Source organism: Nannospalax galili, unplaced genomic scaffold, assembly GCF_000622305.1.
Source record: "Nannospalax galili isolate Female #2095 unplaced genomic scaffold, S.galili_v1.0 scaffold218, whole genome shotgun sequence".
NCBI classification, from domain to species: domain Eukaryota; kingdom Metazoa; phylum Chordata; class Mammalia; order Rodentia; family Spalacidae; genus Nannospalax; species Nannospalax galili.
The window spans coordinates 1786860-1806897 of NW_008343207.1; the positions used below are offsets into that span (position 1 = coordinate 1786860).

Consider the following 20038-nt stretch of genomic DNA (forward strand, 5'->3'; position numbering starts at 1 on the left):
CAGAATATAATACGCAATTTGCATTATTAAAAGATACGTGTTAGGGGCTGGAGAGATGGCTCAGTGCTTAAGAATACTTGCTGCTCGGCTGGGCATGGTGGTGCTCGCCCTTAGTTCTAGCACTCAGGAGGCAGAGGCAGGCAGATCTCTGTGTGTTCAAGGCCAGCCTGGTCTACATAGTGAGTTCCAGGCCAGCTGGGGCTACAGGAAGACTCTGTCTCAAAAAGACAAAAACAAAACAAAACAAAAAAACAAGTACTTGCTGCTCTTGCAGAGAACCAACCTAGGTTCAGTTCCCAGTACTAATATGGCAGCTAACAACCCATATGTAACTCCAGTTCCAGGGGATCTGGTGCCTTCTGTTTTCTATAGGCGTTGCACACATACTTACAAACAAAACACATGCACATAAAATTAAAAAAAAATAAGCTTTAAATGAGACCAGGTATGGTGGCACATTCCTGGCCAGTAAGCCCTCGGGATCTACCTGTCTCTGCCGGTCTTTGCTGGTGTTAACAGGTTATAGGCATTTGCAGCCTTGCTTGGCTTTTTGGTTTTTTTTAATATTTTGTTTATTTTTAAATTTTAATGTGCATTGCCTGTTTGTAGTAAGTGTACCCATGTTGTGCAGTGCCCTTGGAAATCAGAAGCGGATGTTTGATTCCCTTGGACCTGGAGTTACAGATGGTTGTTAGCTGCCATGTGGGTGCTGGGAATCGAATCTGGGTCCTGTGTAAACAACAGCCAGTACTCTTAACCGCTGAGCCATCTCCCCAGCCTCATTCTCGGCTTTTTTATCTGAGTGCTGGAGTTGAGCTCAATTCCTCATGCTTGTTTCAGAGCAAGTTCTCTTAACCACTGACCACTTTCCCTAGTCCTGCCCTGCTCTTTTAAACTAGACACCAAAAATGATAAAAGTTAATGTATTTGGCTGGACATGGTGGCACATACTTTTAATCCCAGCACTGGGGAGGCAGAGTCAGGTGGATCTCTGAGTTCAAAGCCAGCCTGGTCTACACACTGTGTTCCAGGCCAGCTGGGGTTTCAGAGACATCCTGCCTCAAAAAGATAAGAAAAAAACAAAAAAAACACCAAAGTTATGTATTTGGCTTTGCTTGCATTATAGTCAGTTGGATGGGCTTCACTTAAAATTTTCTTGGGCTAAATTTTCATGTATTTTGTTGTTGATGTAAAAAAAAAACCTTTTTTTTTTTTTTTTTTTTTTTTTTTTGTCTTTTTGAGACAGGGTCTCTCTGTAGCCCCAGCTGTCCTGAAACTCACAGGTAGAATAGGCTGGCCTCGAACTCACAGAGATCCGCCTGCCTCTGCCTCCCAAGTGCTGGGATTAAAGGCATGCGCCACCACTCCCAGTTTGATGTAAAGATTTTAATTTTAATTGTGTATGTGGGTATGTCACTTAAATGAGGTGCCTGTAGAGTCCTGAGTCATACCTTGAGCTGAACTCACAGGTGTTTCTGACCTGCCTGATGGGAACTGAACTTGGATCCTATGGCAGAGCAGCAAGTGTTCTTAACTACTGAGCTATCTCTCCAGTCCCTGTTGTTTATGAGACAGGGTCTTGCTGTGTAGCCTTGACTAGCCTGGAACTCCATGATCTGCATGCCTCTCTCTTTAGAGTCCTGGCCAAAATGCATTTCTTTTAAGTATACTTAGTAAGAATTTAAACGTAGTAAGTTAACCTTGCCACATGAAGTAGTAATGTTGACTGTTTTTCTTCTACAGAGGAGTGTTGCAGTCACTCATTGAGAAACACTTCCCTGCTCCAGATAGGAAGAAACTTTACAGTTTACTAGGAATCGATTTGACAGCTCCAAGTAACAATAGTTCACCAAGAGATAGCCCATGTAAAGAAAATAAAATAAAGAAGCGGAAAGGTGAGTATTTTTCTTAATGTGGTTGATGCTGAATGTTCTGTTTTTAGCATTTCAAGGCAGCTGTGTTTTCTGAATGAGCTTCTGCTTTTCTTGAACTGACTAGTGATTTTGTGTTGTCATTTACTGTTTTGCACATAGTGTTAAGGTAACCCTGCTCATTTTATTTTATTCTTTATTTATTTTGTGTTGTGTTTTGTTTTGCTTGGAGAAACAGTCTCCCTTTAGCCTTGGCCTGGAATTTGCTATGTAGACCAGGCTGGCTTTGATCTCACAGAGATCTACCTGTCTGGGGCTGGGGCTAAAGATGGTGGTACACCACCACACCTGATTTTTATGTATATACAAAAGTTCATAGAGGTCAGAAGAGGGCATCAGAGCCCCTGGAACTGGAGTTAGAGATAGTTAGCTTCTATGTGGGTGCTGAGAAACAGATACCAGTTTTTCTGCAAGAGCAGCCAGTGCTCTTAACAGCTAAGGTATCTCTTCAGCCCCCTCACCTGACTTTTTTTCGGGTTTGTTTTCTTTTGTTTTTTTCTCCAAGATTTTATTTATTGTATCTATGAGTGTTTTTGCATGCATGTATGTAAGTGCACCATGTGTGTGCCTGATGAATGCATAGGCCAGAAGAAGGCATAAGATCTTCAGGAACTGGAGTTAAAGGCATTTGTTAGGCACCTTATGGGTACTCGAAACCAAACCTGTGTCCTCTGCAAGAACAGCAAGCGCTCTTCTAACTCCTACTGCTTGTTTTAAAATCAGATGTAAACAGTTGACTGGTGCTACTTAAGATCTTTTGCCATCCATTATTTAACTAACCAGCACTGAGAAAATTGGAACTTTTTTTCAACTTTATGGACAGATTAAGGAATGTTGTAGCTCAGGGATGATGCATAGGAATTAAAATTTGGGTCTTTCTGTTGTCAGAGCTGCTTATGGATGCTAGGTAAGCCTTCTAGCACTGAGCTACATCTTCATTCCTTATATTATTAAATTTTTTTAGATAGTATTTTTATTTTGTGTGTGGGGGTGTGTTGCCTGCATGTGTGTAAGTGCACCCATTTCATGCAATGCTTGATGAGGTCAGAAGAGGGGGAGGGCATTGGAATCCCCTGGAACCAGAGTGGCAGCTAGTTGTCCACTGCCATGTAGATGCTGGGAATCGAACGCTGGTCTTTTGCAAGAGTAGTCAAAGCTTTTAACTGCTAAGCCATCTCTCTAGTCTCCTTTTACTGTTTTTGAGAAAGGTTTTGCACAGTTACCTGGGGCACCCTTGATCTTGCCTGCTTTCTGCCTCAGCTATGGGATTTATAGGCATGTGTCCCTGGGATTTATAGGCACCTGGCTGGTTAAATCTTAAAGAAGCTTTGGTTAGTGTAGTTATTTAATTATTAGGAGCAATTTCACTCAGTGTTTAGTTTGTAATAGTGTAATACTGAATTTGTGTTCATGTACTTTCTAAGCCTTTCTGACTTTCAGAAGTGAGAAGTTGATTCTGATATAAAAATTCAAGGCCCTGGGTTTTAACTTTAGTATACTCAGACTACAACTACCAGTAATACTGTGTTCCAAGTACAGTGCCTGACACTTTATAATCACATCTCCTTCATTAGAAGATAGAAACTTTTTCACATGAAATTATTTTTTCATTATCTGTGTCTGAGTGTGTGGATAATCACATGCCAGGGTGTGTGGGTGTAGAGGTCAGTGGACAGCTTAGAGGACTCCATATTCTTTGACCATGTGGATCTCATGGATCCATCTCAGGTCTGCACGTTTGGTCACAAGCTGGTGTACCTGCTGGATCATCTCGCTGTATAATTTTTTTTTTGTGTCTTTTTGAGACAGGGTTTCCCTGTAGCCCCAGCTGTCCTGGAACTCACTATGTAGACCAGGCTGGCCTTGAACTCACAGAGATCCGCCTGCCTCTGCCTCCTGAGTGCTGGGATTAATACACATGAGAATGATTTGGCTATTACCTTTTTGTTGTTGTTTGTTTGATTGAGACAGAGTCTACTATATACAGACCTGGCCGGCATGGAACTTGCTCTGTAGACCAGGCTAGCATCTCAAAGAGATCTAGTGCCACTGTCTCCTGATTGCTGGAATTAAAGGTGTTTGCCACTATACACCTGGCTGTTATACTTTAACTAGAAATACTTTTTATTTGAATGGCACAAGATGTAATGTCTTAGAATCAATGGTGCCTGAGAGTAACTGAAATATTTTCTTTTTTGAAATATGTATTCATTGTTACATTAGTACTGACTTCTTAGGTTTTTAATATTCCCAGTATATTTTCTGAATATTAGATAATTCAAAATAAAAATCTTGTTTGCTTTTAATATTTTATTATTTTTATTTTACTTATATGCATGTATTGCCTACATGTAGGTAAGTGCACCCATGTTGTGCAATGCCTGAGGACAGAAGAGGCTGTCAGATCCCCCTGGAACTGGTGTTACAGACAGTTGTTAGGTGCCATGTGGGTGCTGGGATTTGAACCCGGGTCTTCTGCAAGAACAGCCAGTGTTCTTAACCACTGAGCCATCTCTCCAGCTCCAATGTTTGCTTTTAAAAATTAGATTTTATAAATTTGTTTTCCTAGATGTTTCATGTCTAAACATGGTTACTATGGGTCTTTTCACAACTACTTACCCTGTTAAATGTGACTATGACGTAGACTCAGTCTGAGTTTTTATTCATGTAGGGTTTTGATCACGTCCACCCTTTCATTCCTTCTCCTACAATATTTAGTTAATATTTCTAGGTCTGAATTTCTTGACCTGAACACGGCCTACATTTTCACTTGGGTTCTTTGTTCTTACTTGTGGACCCCTTTGTTCTCACATGTGTACATACTTTGCTTCTGTAGCTCTCATTACACTGAACTCATAAACTAAATGTAACATTCCAGGACTTTAGAAACATATTTCCATCTGACTCTTGTTTGGGGTTTGAGGATAGGTGAAGAAATAACTCGAGAAGCCAAAAAATCTCGAAAAGTTGGTGGCCTTACTGGGAGCAGCTCTGATGACAGTGGGAGTGAATCAGATGTCTCTGACAATGAAGAAAGTGACTATGAGAGCTCTAAAAATATGAGCTCTGGAGATGATGACGATTTTAATCCATTTAGAGATGAGTCTAGTGAAGATGATGAAGATGGTAAGTTCCATCATGTGTTGCATGTAAACAACATAGGGTATTATTGCTGCTGGGCTCTTTAAAATAGGCAATTATATTAAAATAAAACCTTTTTATTTATTTATTTTTATTTTATGTTCATGACTATTTTCCCATAAGTTTATGTAAGTATACCAGGTGCTGTGTGCAGTGCCTATGGAGGCCAGAAGTGGGCATCAGATCTCCTAGAACTGGAGTTACAGATTGTTGTTAGCTGCCATGTAGGTGCTAGGAACCTGAGCCCCAGTCCTGTGCAAGTGCTCTTAACTGGCTTCTCTCTAGTCCCAAAACCTTTTCTTTGTACATTGTATTTGTGATCTTGGAGGCTCTAATCTTAGTATAGAACAAGCTTCTGTATCTTGTGGAGGTTTGAGCCTTAGATACGTGAGGTGACTTCAGTTTTGTGCATTCATTTGTTTTTTGGAGATGGCATTTTGCTCTGTAACCCAGGTTGGTTTCATACTTGGCCGTCTTCTTGTCTCAGTCTCAAATTGCGGGCCTAGGTCTGCCAGTGTACTTGGCTTTTGTTTTTGTTTTTGAGACAGAGTCTCACTATTACCCAGCTGACCAGAAACTTGCTGTGTAGATCAGGCTGGCCCTGATCTCCCAGAGATTACCCTGCCTCTGCCTCAAAAGTTGTGGGATCAACTCAGAATTTGGAATGACGCTTCATTGTGTATGGCTGTGGTATATTGACCACCAGTGGTTGGTGATACTTGTACAGGTAATGAGTTAACCAAACAACCCAAAACTAGACTAAAACACTTGTCTCCTTTTAAGAGTCTGTATTTCTTTCAACAACTTGACTGGCATGTGTTTCATCTTTCAGATCCTTGGTTAATCAGGAAAGACCACAAGAAAAACAAAGATAAAAAGAAGAAGAAAAGTATAGATCCCGATTCCATTCAAAGTGCCTTATTAGCGTCAGGTCTTGGATCAAAACGACCTAGTTTTTCATCTACACCAGTTATCTCCCCTGCTCCTAACAGTGTGCCAGGTATACACCGTAGAAAGGTTTTCCTTTGAAATATTCTTATAAGGAACTCAAATATTTAAACTTTTACTGACTTTTAATTTTTAATAAATGTTCTTTATCAGCTAACAGTAACACCAACAGTAACAATAGCCTTATAACAAGTCAGGATGCTGTGGAAAGGGCACAGCAGATGAAGAAGGACCTGCTTGATAAACTAGAAAAATTAGCTGAAGACCTTCCTCCTAATACTCTGGATGAACTTATTGATGAGCTTGGTGGCCCTGAAAATGTTGCTGAGGTAAATAAAACTTGAGTGGGACTGTGTTCCTTCTTGCTAACATTTTTGCCACTTTTATTTCTTGTGAAATGAATGTCCTACATTTCCCTTGTAATCTCAGAATAGTTGCTGTGCTTAAGTTTTCATCCTAAGGCTCTTTATGTCCTGTCCTCAGTGTCAGTGTCTGGTCTTGGTGGCAGTACTTGTACAACTTTTGTGATTCGATCATGTGTCAGCCTTTTCTGTTAAAGGGTTTGTGTCCCCAGTGCCAGGTTGTATCATCCATGTTTCTTTAAGGAGATATTGATGCACCCTAGCCAGTTTACTTAAATTGCAATGTTCTTGTTTGACTTTTCAGATGACTGGCCGAAAGGGGCGGGTTGTGAGCAATGATGATGGCAGCATATCTTATGAATCAAGGTCTGAACTTGATGTGCCTGTGGAAATTCTAAATATCACCGAGAAACAAAGATTTATGGATGGAGATAAGGTATGCTCTGTTAGGTGCTTTTCAGTAAAAGGCACCTTTCGTCTATGTTTAGCTTAGCTTCAGAAGGCTTTGATCTCCAGCCCTCCTACCCTTCAGAAAAGCTAATGTTAGATGTCTGTTGAATATTCTGTACTTTTTAGTAATTATATTGATTATTTTATGTACTTTTCATTTCATTGTAAGTTTTGTATATAGTCTTGTCTTATGCATGGAGCTGGGCATGACTCTACCTAGGTTAGAGGACTTTAGCTATCTTTACTCAGAAGCTAGGTTCAAAGGTATACACCTATAATCCAAACCCTTGGAGGTAGAGACAGGAGGATCAGGATTTTAAAATCTTCTTGTCTACGTAAGATGAGGCATTTTAGTCTAACCTTGGTTACATGAGTCCTTGTCTCAAAAATCAGAGATCAGTTGATCTTTTAAACAATATTTTTATTTTGTGTGTATGATTGTTCTTTTTCTTATGTATGTATGTTTTACCTCCATGTGTGTGTAAGTGCACCTGTTGCTTGAAGTGCCTGAGGAGGTCAGAAGAGTATGTTTGATCCCCTGGAACTGGAGTTATGATAGGGCAGTTGTTAGCCACCAAGTGGGTTTTAAGAACCAAACCCAGGCTCTCTGGAAGAGCAGTCAGTACTCTTAAATGTTGAGTCATTTCTCCAGCCCCAGATTGATCAGTCTTTCACCTGAGTATAAAGATAGTGGGGTTGTTGCTGGGTGTGGCAATGCAGGCCTTTAATACTTAGCACTTGAATGAGGCAGGTTGTTCTCTGTGAGATTGAGGCCAGTCTTGAATGGTTTATATAAGGTGTTCTGGGACAACATAGTGAAACCCTATTTCACTCACACACATACACGCACACACACACAAATACTGGTTTGTAGATTGCTTTGAGCTCTCCTTCTTACTTCCTTTTTTTTTGTTGGTTTTTTGTTTGTTTGTTTTTGATCTTTTTGAGACAGGGCCTCCCTATAGTCCCAGCTGGCCCAGAACTTGCTTTGTAGACCAGGCTGGCCTTGAACTCACAGATATCTACCTGCCTCTGCCTCTTGAGTGCTGGAATTGAAGGTGTGCCCCACCATGCCTGACTCCCTTCTTTCTCTTTGTATTAATTTTTTTTGCATAGCTGTCATCAAATACCCATAAACACTTAAGGATTAGAAGAGTTATCTTACCTTATGATTCTATAGTTTAGCCTGTCATGAGGGAAAAGACAAAAGGGTCTGTTTATGTCGTGGAGCTGAGAAAGGGAAAAAGGAGTACAGGTAAGTGCCAGGGAAGATAGAATGGGAAGGACTCATTCCCAGCTATAGCTAGACACACAACTTTATACCATCCATTACCTCTACTAAAGCCATTATATTATAAATCTGTCAAAGGATTAATCCAGTGGTTAGGGTAGAGGCATGCTTCACTAATCACAAATAACAATCAAAGGTAATTGTTGTAGTGTTATGACATTCTAGTGTACTCTGATTGTCAATCTAGAACAGTGTTTAGTGCTCAGACTACTGTGCCCTTTGGGTTTGCATATTGAGATGATTTACTGTGAATGATTTGTAGACTACTTTCATATCTGTCACTTGAAGAAAATTTGGACACCTCTAGGAAGTTTGCTTTTTTTAAAAAAAAAAAATTTATTTTTTTATGTGTATGTGTGTATTGTCTGCATGTAGGTAAGTGCACCCGTGTCTTACAGTGCCCGCAGAGGACAAAAGAGGCTGTTGAATCCCTCGGAACTGGAGTTAGGGACAGTTGTTAGCTGCCATGTGGGTGCTGGGATTTGAACCCGGGTCTTCTGCAAGAACAACCAGTATTAACCGCTGAGCCATCTCTCCAGCCCCAGAAGTTTGCTTTTATTTTGTGTTCTGTGACTGGTGATGCTAAGCGTATGCTTTTATACTAAGGTTCCCTCAAGGCCTTGGAGCTTCTGAAGTTAATTTCCTCAAACCTTGGGAATCTCAGATCTATTCTTCCCCATCTCATTGGTCCTGAGATTGTTTTAAAATAGACCTCACTGGTTCAAAATAGCAGTTCTTGAAGTTCATTCCATAACCTTAAAGAGATAGAATAAAAAACTTATCCTGCATCCATATTTCAGCTCGTTGGTCTCTGCAATTGGAGAATGTGGCAATACTATTGTTTTGTTAGTCAAGCTTTTTTCCGTAGTACTGAGGATTGACCTTAGGCAGGTGATCTATCATAGAGCTACAGCCCCAGCCCTAAAGTTATCTTTTTTTTGTTTGGTTTTTGTTTTTGTTCTTTTTTGAGACAGGGTCTCCTTGTAGCCTGTCCTGGAACTCACTATGTAGACCAGGCTGGCCTTGAACTCACAGAGATCCGCCTGTCTCTGCCTCCCAAGTGCTGGGATTAAAGGCATGCGCCACTATGTCTGGCGCATTTTAAAGCTGAACATGGTGGCACACATCTTTAATCCCAGCACTTGGGAGGCAGAGTCAAGTGGATTTCTATGACTTGGAGGCCATCTTGGTCTTAAAAGCAAGTTCTAGCCCAGCTGGAACTACAGAGACCCTGTCTCAAAATGATTAAAAAAAAAAAAAGTTATGTGTGTGAGGGCTTTGCTTCCATGTATATAAGTGTATCTGTGTGGGCAATGCCCACGGAAGCCATAAGTAGGTGTCGGATCCCCTGGAACTGGAATTATTGAGGATTTTTAGTCACTATATCGATGTTGGATCCTGGTCCTCTATAAAAGCAGCTAGTGTTCTTAACCACTGAGCCTACTCTCCAGAGTTTAAAGTTGACTTTTATAAATAAAGTTGGGGGCCAGGAGATATGGTTCAGTGGTTAAGAGCACTGACTGCTCTTGCAGAGGACCTGGGTTCGATTCCCAGCACCCACATGGAGGCTGCGAACCATCCTTAACTCCAGTTCAGGGGAATCCTACACCCTCTTCTGACCTCCACAGCATTGCACGACATGGTGCACTCACATACATGCAGGCAATACACTTGTACACATAAAATAAAAAATAATAAAATATTTTTTAAAAAATGGGCCACAGAGATGGCTTATTATTAAAAGGCATTTGTTGTGCAAACCTCACAACTGAATTCAATTTCTGGGTTCCACAGTGGACAGAGAACTGAAGGTATTCTTTGGATGTACCCTTATTCACATACATCATATACACAAAATAGTAACTTTTTTTTTTTTAAAGGCTTCTCTGTATGGTACTGGCTGCTTGAACTCATAGAGATCTGCCTGCCTCTGCCTTCCAAGTGCTAGGATTAAAGGTATACTACCATATCCAGCCATAAATAATTTTTATAAAATGAAAAACATGGGTGGGGCCAGGCATGGTGGCACATAAGTTTAATTCCAGTACTTAAGAGGTAGAGGCAGGCAAATCTCTGCGATGGAGGCAAGCCTGGTCTATATTTAGCAAGTTCCAGGCCATTTGGGGTTGCAAGGAGACCTTGTCTTAAACTTAAAAAACTAAAGAAAAAACATAAAGCCCATGTTAGATTTTAAAGTTTAAAATGGGTATTATTAATTACTCTGTGAATATTTCATGAATGTAGGCCCATGTGTGTTAGCAATTTGTCAGAATTAATTTTGGCTGTTAAATAATACTGGTTTAAATAAGATGCTTTCCTCTCATGTACATGTTTACTAAGAGTGTAGTGGCATCTTGAACCCTTGTGGGAGGGGATCATGGTTTATAGCCAGCCTGGGCTACATAGGAGCCTGTCTCACAGTTGGTTTTGTTTTTTTTGGTCTTTTTGAGACAGGGTCTCCCTATAGGCACAGCTGTCCTAGAACTCATTATGTAGACTAGGCTGGCCTTGAACTCACAGAGATCCACCTGCTTCTGCCTCCCGAGTGCTGATATTAAAGGTATATGCCACCAAAACCGGCTCACAGTTTTTTTTTAATACTGAAGTTCATCTGTATCATGCAATGCCCACGGAGACCAGAAGAGGACATTGGATCTCCTGGAACTGGAGTTAAAGAAGATTGTTAGCTGCCATTTGGGTGCTGAGACCCAAACCCAGATCCTTTGCAAGAGCAGCCAGTGCTCTTTACTGCTGAGCCATCTCTCCAGCCCCCTCAAAAAATTGTTTTAAGAAGGAAAGAAAATCATACCTTCTCTGTGACCTTCCCTAAGACATGACCTTGCTATTTTTTTTAACCTAGGTTGCTTTAGTCTCAAGTGTTCCTCCTACTTCAGTCTGTAGAGCACTGGGGATCAACCACTACTGCTTTATGTTTTTGAGTATGGGTCTTGCCTTGTAGGTCAGGCTGGCCTTGAACTCATGAACCACCTGCCTCAGCATCCTGAGTGCTGGGATTACAAGTGTGCACCAACGTGCCTGTTCCCTCCCTGTTCTGGGAATTAAACTCAGGTCCTTAAACTTGTTAGGACAAGCACTCTATATCCATCTATTTTTCCCCTTAAATTATGATTGGGGGACCTTACCCAGGCCTTCACATGTGCTGTGCAGGCACTGTACAACTGGGCTACGGGACTACCCACCTTTTCCTCTACTTTAAGGGCATTTTCTGTACATTGCATCTACCACTATTTGGTACTGGCTGAGGCATGTCTATCTACCTACTCATTCTTTGTGTTGATTTTGGGCAGCCACATACTCAGCTGACGCCAGGGGATCTTATTCCTGCAAAAAGATAGTACATACTGGTGGCTACCAGTGTCCACTGAAGGTAGTTATTTAGGGTACTGCCCCTGCTTGTCCTTGTGCAGAAATGACTTTTTTCCCCCCTTCCTTTTTAAATTTGACACAGAATATTGCTATCATCTCTGAAGCTGCCAGCTCTGGCATTTCATTACAAGCAGATCGAAGAGCTAAAAATCAAAGGCGAAGGGTTCATATGACTTTGGAGTTACCTTGGAGTGCCGATAGAGCAATTCAGCAGTTTGGTAAGCTTCTGCACTAGATCCACTTGTTGGATAGGTGGGGATCAGTAGTTGCATATCTAGGAGACACTTTAGGTCTTTGTTGAAATCTTTGATTTTGTGCTTGAAGTATGTTCTCCATTGTGATGTATAGTATATTGTTAATTTTTTGCCTAGTTTGAAACTGTATAGAGATGTGTGTTGGGATTATATGGGCATTCTGACTTCCAAGAACAGGATTCCTCAGGAGTATATACTTTGTAGCTCTAGGGAATGTCAGGGTCCAATGCAGAACAGCTGTACTGCCATGCCCTTTTCAATTTTTAGAACTTGCACTTAAGGTACCTCAGTCTTCCTTTTCATTTCCATGTTCCTGTGACCTGATGATATAAATGTAACATTTTTGAAAAAATACAATATGTTCGTGTAGTAATATTGGGGTTAACCAAAACCAAGAAAACAGCAATTTGTACGTTTCCCATTTTAACATTTTCATAGCAGATCTCCTCTCTTTCTTAAAAATTTATCTATTGGGACTGGAGAAATGGCTCAGCAGTTTAGAGCAGTGGCTGTTCTTGCAGAGTACCCAGGTTCCGTTCCAAGCACCCCCATGGCAACTAACATTGCATGACACCAGTGTACTTACATACATGTAGGCAGTACGCTCATATAGATAAATTAAAAGTTTAAAGATTTATATGTGAGTCCGTACGTGCCACATGTGCAGGTGCGCACAGAGGGCATCAGATCGCCTGGAACTGAAATTAGAGGCAGTTATGAGCTACCATGTGGGTTTTGGGGGCCAGGCATGGGTGTCCATGTGTACCTTTAATCCGAGGATTTAGGAAGCAGAGGCAGGCAGATCTCTGTGAGTTCAAGGCCAGCCTGGTCTACATAGGACTTCCAGGCCGGCTATGGCTACAAGGAGACCCTGTCTCAAGAAATCCAAAAAAATAGAGTAATAAGCATGGTTAACTACTGTGCCATCTCTCCAGCCCCTTCATGCTATTCTAAGGGGAAATATTACTCTGAATATAGATGCCAGTGAAGTAGGGGTAAAAAGACTGTTGTTTTGAGGAGTTATTGAAAATATTACAGTATCTTTAATTTTTCTTCTTCTTAAAGGGATTTTTGTTAGAACAGTACCAGCTTAGCCAGGCATGGTGCATATGCCTGTATCGCAGCGCTTGGGGAGGTAGATGGCAGAAAGATCAAGAGTTCAAGGCTGACTTCAGCTACATGATGAGTTTAAGCCACTCTGGGCTACATGAGACCCTATCTCAATACCAGTGTACTGTTAAATGCTAGGACTTAGATCTCGGAATATTCCATTTCTAGCTAGTGAACACAACCATTGAACTCTAAAAATTGTCACTACAGGAAGGACTCACAGGTCAAACCAAGTTACAGCTCCAGAGTATGTCTTTTTGATTTCTGAATTGGCTGGAGAACAGAGATTTGCATCTATTGTTGCTAAGAGACTTGAGAGTTTGGTAAGTTTTTGAGTTTTGTATGTGTGTGTCAGAGGTGATCTGTGTTACCTGACATAGGGAAGGAGTTACCTGTGATTGATCAGGTGTTTTGTCTTTTGCCAGGGTGCGCTTACACATGGTGACAGAAGAGCAACAGAATCTAGGGATCTGAGCAGGTTCAACTTTGACAATAAGGTACATTTCAGCATCTCTATAACTTTATGGGAGTGCATGTTGTGTGCAGTGGCAAAGAGGAAAAGTGTTTAAATCTGAAAACCCTGTTTGCTTGTTAGGGTTTGTCTGTAATAGCACATGCTGCTCTATAGTCTTTTATTCCTGTAGGGAAATTACTTAATTTATGTATTTGGAAAGAAATCAAGAATGAGTTACTAGAATAAATGAAGTTATTAATTTATTGAATATCTTGACTTTAGAGACACAGAAAGGGTAGTCTAAAAGTATGTAAAAGTAGCTGAATGCTGTTTCTAAATTTAGGGGTTTTTTCTTACAGTTTTATCAGTGGATAGATTATTATTGGATTAAAATTTTTTTATTGAATTTTTGTGTATTTCATACAGAAAATTATCTTTATACCCCCCCTTCTCCTTTGGCACCCTCCCATACCCCCTCCCCCACACTGGAGTTCATACATTCTGTCATTTGTGTTAAGGTTTATCGTGTAAAGTTAGTGTCCCCAGATGTCATCCTCGGTGCAGTTTCATCCACTGGGATCTAGTTAGCCTATCTAGAGTCCCTCCCTTAAGATCAGTTCTGGGGCTAGAGAGGTGGCTCAGCCCTTAAGAACGCTGGCTATTCTTTCAGAAGACCCAGGTTTGAATCCCAGCACCCACATGGCAGCTAACAACTGTCTATAACTGCAGTTCCAGGAGACCTGGCAGCCTCTTCTGTCCTCCAAGTGCATTGCATGACACGGGAGCACTTAACCTACATGCAGGCAATACATGCATACACTTAAAAAAAATGAAGATCAGCTCTTCCTCAATCCCACAGTAATCAGCTGCCAATAACAGTTTGACTAAGATTGGGGCCTACTGTTAATTTCCACAGTTCTGTGCTGGGTTTTTGTCTGCTTAAGTTTGCGTAGGTTTGTAAGAGAAGAGTCCTAGGAGCCTGTAGGACTCTTATTTCCCTATGGTCATGCACTTCCTCCCTGGCTCTTACAGTTTTTCCACCCCGTCTTCCCTCTTCTGCAATGGTCCCTGAGCCCTGGGTGGATGGATTTTAATACAGGAGTCCTGTCTAAGGACCCACATTCTGTAGCCTCTTATTCTCTGCATTTTGGCCATGAGGGAGCTTCATTGATGGGAATTGAAAGATGCCTTTGTAATTTTGGAAGTTTCTTGGACTACCCTCAACAACTCAAAGAAAGGTTGTTCCTATTTGGTGCTATTTCCTGTTATGTAGCCTTCAGCTATACACATGGACTTATGTAGAAATACTGTATGTGTAATTTAAGTAGGTTTTTGAACTAATACAATTCCCTGTTTTTATACTAGCTAGAAATTATATATCTTTCCTCTTTCTGTCCCTGTTCTCTCCCTTCCCCTCTCTTACTCTCCCTCCCCTCTCCTCCCTCCCTTTGGCATAGTAGTTTTTATAACATTTAAATGATCCTATAATTGAAAAATTTCCAAATGTTTAAGATGATTAAAACATTGTTTCTTATTACAGTATGGAAGAAACGCTTTAGAAATTGTTATGAAATCCATTGTAAACTTGGATTCTCCTATGGTATCGCCACCTCCAGACTATCCTGGAGAATTCTTTAAAGGTAACCCAAAAATAATCACAGCTAGGACTGGGGATGTTACTTAGTTAGAACATTGTTTGCCTTTCATGCATCCAGATCTGGGTTCAGTTTTCATACTAAATCAAGCATGATGATATGTTTTTATAATCCCAGAGCTCAACATTCTGAGGTAGGAGAATGTTGAGTTCAGGACCAAATTCTGTCGACTGAGACCCTGTCTCAAAAAGCTAAAGCTAAGAAACAGTAAAAAAAAAAAAGAAATAGGGGGCTGGAGAGATGGCTCCGTGGTTAAGAGCACTGACTGCTCTTGCAGAGGACGCGGGTTCGATTCCCAGCACCCACATGGTGGCTAGAACCATCCTTAACTCCAGTTCTAGGGGAAATCCGAAGCCCTCTTCTAACCTCTGCAGCATTGCACAACATAGGTGCACTCACATACATGCAGGCAATACATTCGTACACATAAAATAAAAATAATAAAATTTTTTAAAAATTGAAAGAAAGAGGGCCGGGCGTGATGGTGCACGCCTTTAGTCCCAGCACTCGGGAGGCAGAGGCAGGTGGATTTCTGTGAGTTGAAGGCCAGCCTGGTCTTCATTGTGAGTTCCAGGATAGCTGTGGCTGCAGGAAGACCCTTTCTCAAAAAGACCGAAAAAAAAAAGAAAAAGAAATAGACTGGGTGTAAGGAGCATGTGTTCCTTGTAGGATGTTCTTTTCATTTTTTAGTTGTACAGAAATTTCCAAAATTTCCCTAACAAAAATCCTAGATTGTTGACATTCTTTTAACCTATATTTGCAATTGCATAGGTTTTACCCAAACCTGTAAGTGAAAGCAGTTGAGGTTTTTTTCAGTTTTGTTTTGTTTTGTTTTTTGAGACAGGAGTCTGTAGACCCAGCTGTCCTGGAACTCACTATGTAGACCAGGCTGGCCTTGAACTCACAGAGATTCACCTGCCTCTGCCTCCGGAGTGATGGGATTAAAGGTGTGTGCCACCATGCCCGGCTGAGATTTATTTTTAATCTGGATTTTAGTGTAGAAAACTGAAAATATCTTGAAAAATAAGGTGTGAAAAACAAGGTTAACTTACAACATCATCTTTGTGGAAAGTATTTTTCATTAGAATGTGCATCTCTGACTGAAGAGGTAGCTCAATCAGTAGAATGCTTGTTATGCAAGCTTAGGACCTGAGTTTATATACCTGGAAGCCTTGTGAAATCTGGGTGTCAGAGCATGTGCCTAGAATCTAAGCACCAAAGAGACAGCCAAGTGAATACTTGGAGCTCAGTGGCTAGCCATTTTAGCTAAATCAATGAGCTTCAAAAGTTCAGTAGGTGACTTAGTCCCAAAAATTGAGTCTAGAGAAATGGATTACATGTATAAGCATGAGGACCTGAATTCAGATCCCAACACCCACATAAAAAACCAGATGCAGTTTTGTGCTCCTTTGTCCCCAGTGCTGCGTCGGGTGGCTTGTTGGCTGCCAGCCTAGCTCCAGGATCAGTAAGAGAGCCTGTCTCGAAGGAATAAGTAGACAGTGATCAAACAGAGTACCTGATATCCTTTTCTACCCCTGTGCTTGAAGGCAGAAGCATACACACATTTGCATAAAAAGAAATAAGATGAGCCAGCTATGGTGGTGCCCGCCTTTAATTCCAGCACTTGGAAGGCAGAAGCAGGTGGATCTCTGTGAGTTCGAGGCCAGCCTGGCCTTCATAGTGAGTTTCAGACCAGCTGGGGCTGATGAAGGTACCTGATGTCAACTTTTGTCCTGCACCATTTTATCTACCCCCTTTACATGTTTCTAAAAATAATACCTTCTAGTCTCAATCCCACTTGGTAACAGTCTATTTTGGCAGGCACTGTAACCCACTGAGCCGTCTTTGTGCTTTCTCCCTGTCTTTGGGTAAAGCAAAGCCTTAGCCCATTTTTCTCTTCCTCTTCTTACCCCTTCTTGGTTATACAATGTTAAAAAATGACTTATTACTATGATGGTGTGCTAGCTCAGCCTGGTGTACTTGAGTTCAGTGTCTGAGACCCATATGGTGAAGGAGAGAACCGACTCCAGCCAGATTCTCTGACTTCCACTTGTGTCACCCCAATAAATCAATATAACTGAAAAGTAGCTATTCCATCGTGCATGGTGGTGCACACCTTGAATCCCAGCACTCAGGAGCTAGAGACAGGTGGATCTCTGTGAGTTCAAGGCCAGCTTGGTCTTCATAGACTTCCAGGCCAGCTGGATTTACAGGGAGACCCTGTCTCACAAAGGCCAGTAAAAAGGATGTTCTGAGGGCTGGAGAGATGGTACAGTGGTTAAGAGCACTGGCTGTTCTTGCAGAAGACCTGGGCATGAATCCCAGCATCCACATGGTGGGTAACAACCAACTGTTACTCCAGGTCCAGGGAATCTGACGCCCTCTCTGTCCTCTGCAGGCATTGCACAACATGGATGCCCTCTCTGTCCTCTGCAGGCATTGCACAATATGGATGCACTTACATGCAGCCAATTTATGTACACATGCAAAATTTTAAGAAACATTTAAAAATAACTTCTACTTTTTAAATTTTAGCTCATTCATTGTGAATAATGAAATCAATCCATAAATGTATATTGAGGTGAAGTATAATACCTTTAATTCCCTGTAATCAAGTTCTCCATGAAGAGAACCAGATTCTCTTTTAAATGGCATAATACTTGCAACAAAGTTTCCTCACTTAATCTCATAAGCATCTGTTACAAATCCATCACAGCTCTAATTTATTTTTGTTATTTATATATCATACATGATGTATAGCATAAAGTATTAGTATATAGCAGTTTTTTGGAGGGTTTTTTTTTTTTGGTCTTTTTGAAACAGGGCCTCCCTGTAGTCCCAGCTGACCTGAACTCACTATGTAGACCAGGCTGGCCTTGAACTCACAGGGATCTGCCTGCCTCTTGACTCCCGAGTACTGAGATTTAAAGGCATGCGCCACCATGCCTGGCAGTATATAGCAGTTTTACAGAATTACTTGCCTGCCTCTAAATAGCCTAATAACTCATTTTTTCAATAGTTACATATTACTATTACTGAGTTTGTCATTTCCTGATGTTCAAACAGTTTCCAGTTTTTTGCCATTGTAAAAACAGTGCTGAACAATTGCAGCTATATTTATTCACCAATAAGACTGATGACCAAACAGAGATCTGTGGGTGTAAATTGACTCTTACTCTATAAATCTTACCTGGAGTCTGTCTTTACACACACACAGTGATTATTTTCCTTGGTACTGTGGACTGAACTAAGGATCTTGTTTATGCTAGGCCAGCATTCTGGCACTAAACCACACCCCCAATCCCATTCCTTATAAAAGTTCTGTAAACTCCCCTCTTAAGGCAGGTTGATTGCTTATACAACATTTACCTTTTGCATTTACTTTGTCAGTATAGATAAGATGTGGGTGAAAGTATTATGTCCTTAGTAATTATTAATTAGCTAATATTCTGCTACTTACACAAAATTGTTCATATTCTTTGGGTGCATAAACAGATGATCTCTACTATGCAAGAAGTTGTAAAGATAAGATTGGTTTGGTTTTTTGTGTCTTGTTTAAATTATTTTGTGTGGGGCTCAGTTCTGCATATATAGAGGTCAGAGAACAACTTTCACGAGTCAACTCTCCCACCATTATGGTCTTACAGATTGAACTCAGGTCATCAGGCTTGGCAGCAAGCGCCCTTACCAGTATAGTGAGCCATCTTGCCAGTTCTGGTTTGGTCATTTGAGACAGTGCCTTACTCTTATAGCCCTGACTTGCCTGGAGCTCACTATCCCAGGGTGGACATTAACTTAAAGCTATCTTCTTGCTTCAGCATTTTTTTTTTTTTTTTTGAGATTATAAATGTGAAGCTACCAAAACTAAGGGTGTTTCTGAGAAGGGTAAGAAGTGTAGCTTAGTGGTAGAGGTTTTTGGCTCAATCCCTAATGCCACCAAAACCCAAAAACAATAGAGACTTTGTGTAGTGTGAGTTTTGGTTAATGTAGGATTTTGGATTGCTTAAAGACCATTGGAGACTATGGGTAAATTTGGGGGCATGGGGGGATCTTTTTGAGACAGGGTCTCCCTGTAGCCAGCTGGCCTGGAACTCACTCTATAGACCAGGCTGGCCATGATCTCACAGAGATCCACCTGCCTCTTCCTCCGGAGTGCTGGGATCAAAGGTGTGTGCGACCACACCCAGCTTTATGGGTACAGTTTAATTCAGCTGAGTGGAACAGCAGAATATGCATAGAGTGAGTCTTAATGCTAGGACTTAATCTTGTTTGGTTATATAACAGTTCATTGAGTCATTTGGATTACAAAGACTTTAAATTCATTTTCTTACAGATGTTCGACAAGGACTAATAGGAGTTGGCCTGATAAATGTTGAAGATCGCTCCGGAATTCTTACTCTCGATAAAGGTATCATCACCCACATGTAACTTGATGTATTTAATGTATGCTATTGTGAAGTAAAGGGCTTTCAGCTTGTTAGCCTTCTTAAAAATTATATTTGAGGGCTGGAGAGATGGCTCAGCGGTTAAAAACTTTGGTTGTTCTTGCAGAAGACCTGGGTTCGAATTCCAGCACCCACATGGCAGCTAACAGCTATCTGTACCGGTCCCAGGGGATCCAACAGCCTCTTCTGTCCTCTGCAGGCAGTACACAACATGGTGCACTTACCTACATGCAGGCAATACATGCATACACATAAAGTTTTTTTAAAAAAATTATATTTGAGGGCTGGAGAGATGGCTCAGCGGTTAAAAACTTTGGTTGTTCTTGCAGAAGACCTGGGTTCGAATTCCAGCACCCACATGGCAGCTAACAGCTATCTGTACCGGTCCCAGGGGATCCAACAGCCTCTTCTGTCCTCTGCAGGCAGTACACAACATGGTGCACTTACCTACATGCAGGCAATACATGCATACACATAAAGTTTTTTTAAAAAAATTATATTTGAAGGCTGTGTGTGCTGGAGCATGCCTTTAGTCCCAGCACTTGGGAGGCAGATCTCTGTGAGTTCCAGGCCAGCTGGGGCTACAGTGAGACCCTGTCTCAAAAAGACC

The 20038-nt window shown here is 41.2% G+C and overlaps 1 protein-coding gene across 2 annotated transcripts in view; it reads left to right on the forward strand.

The window, feature by feature from the left end:
* The window catches only part of Sbno1 (strawberry notch homolog 1), a 74947-nt gene that overhangs the window by 36620 nt on the left and 18289 nt on the right, over window positions 1-20038 (forward strand). For both annotated transcript variants that reach the window (XM_008839294.3, XM_008839295.3), the window contains exons 16-25: window positions 1744-1895; window positions 4860-5057; window positions 5905-6072; window positions 6174-6349; window positions 6687-6818; window positions 11593-11728; window positions 13085-13197; window positions 13300-13371; window positions 14869-14968; window positions 19317-19391. In XM_008839294.3, coding sequence (XP_008837516.1) covers window positions 1744-1895; window positions 4860-5057; window positions 5905-6072; window positions 6174-6349; window positions 6687-6818; window positions 11593-11728; window positions 13085-13197; window positions 13300-13371; window positions 14869-14968; window positions 19317-19391 — 1322 coding nt within the window. The remainder of the gene's footprint in view (window positions 1-1743; window positions 1896-4859; window positions 5058-5904; window positions 6073-6173; window positions 6350-6686; window positions 6819-11592; window positions 11729-13084; window positions 13198-13299; window positions 13372-14868; window positions 14969-19316; window positions 19392-20038) is intronic.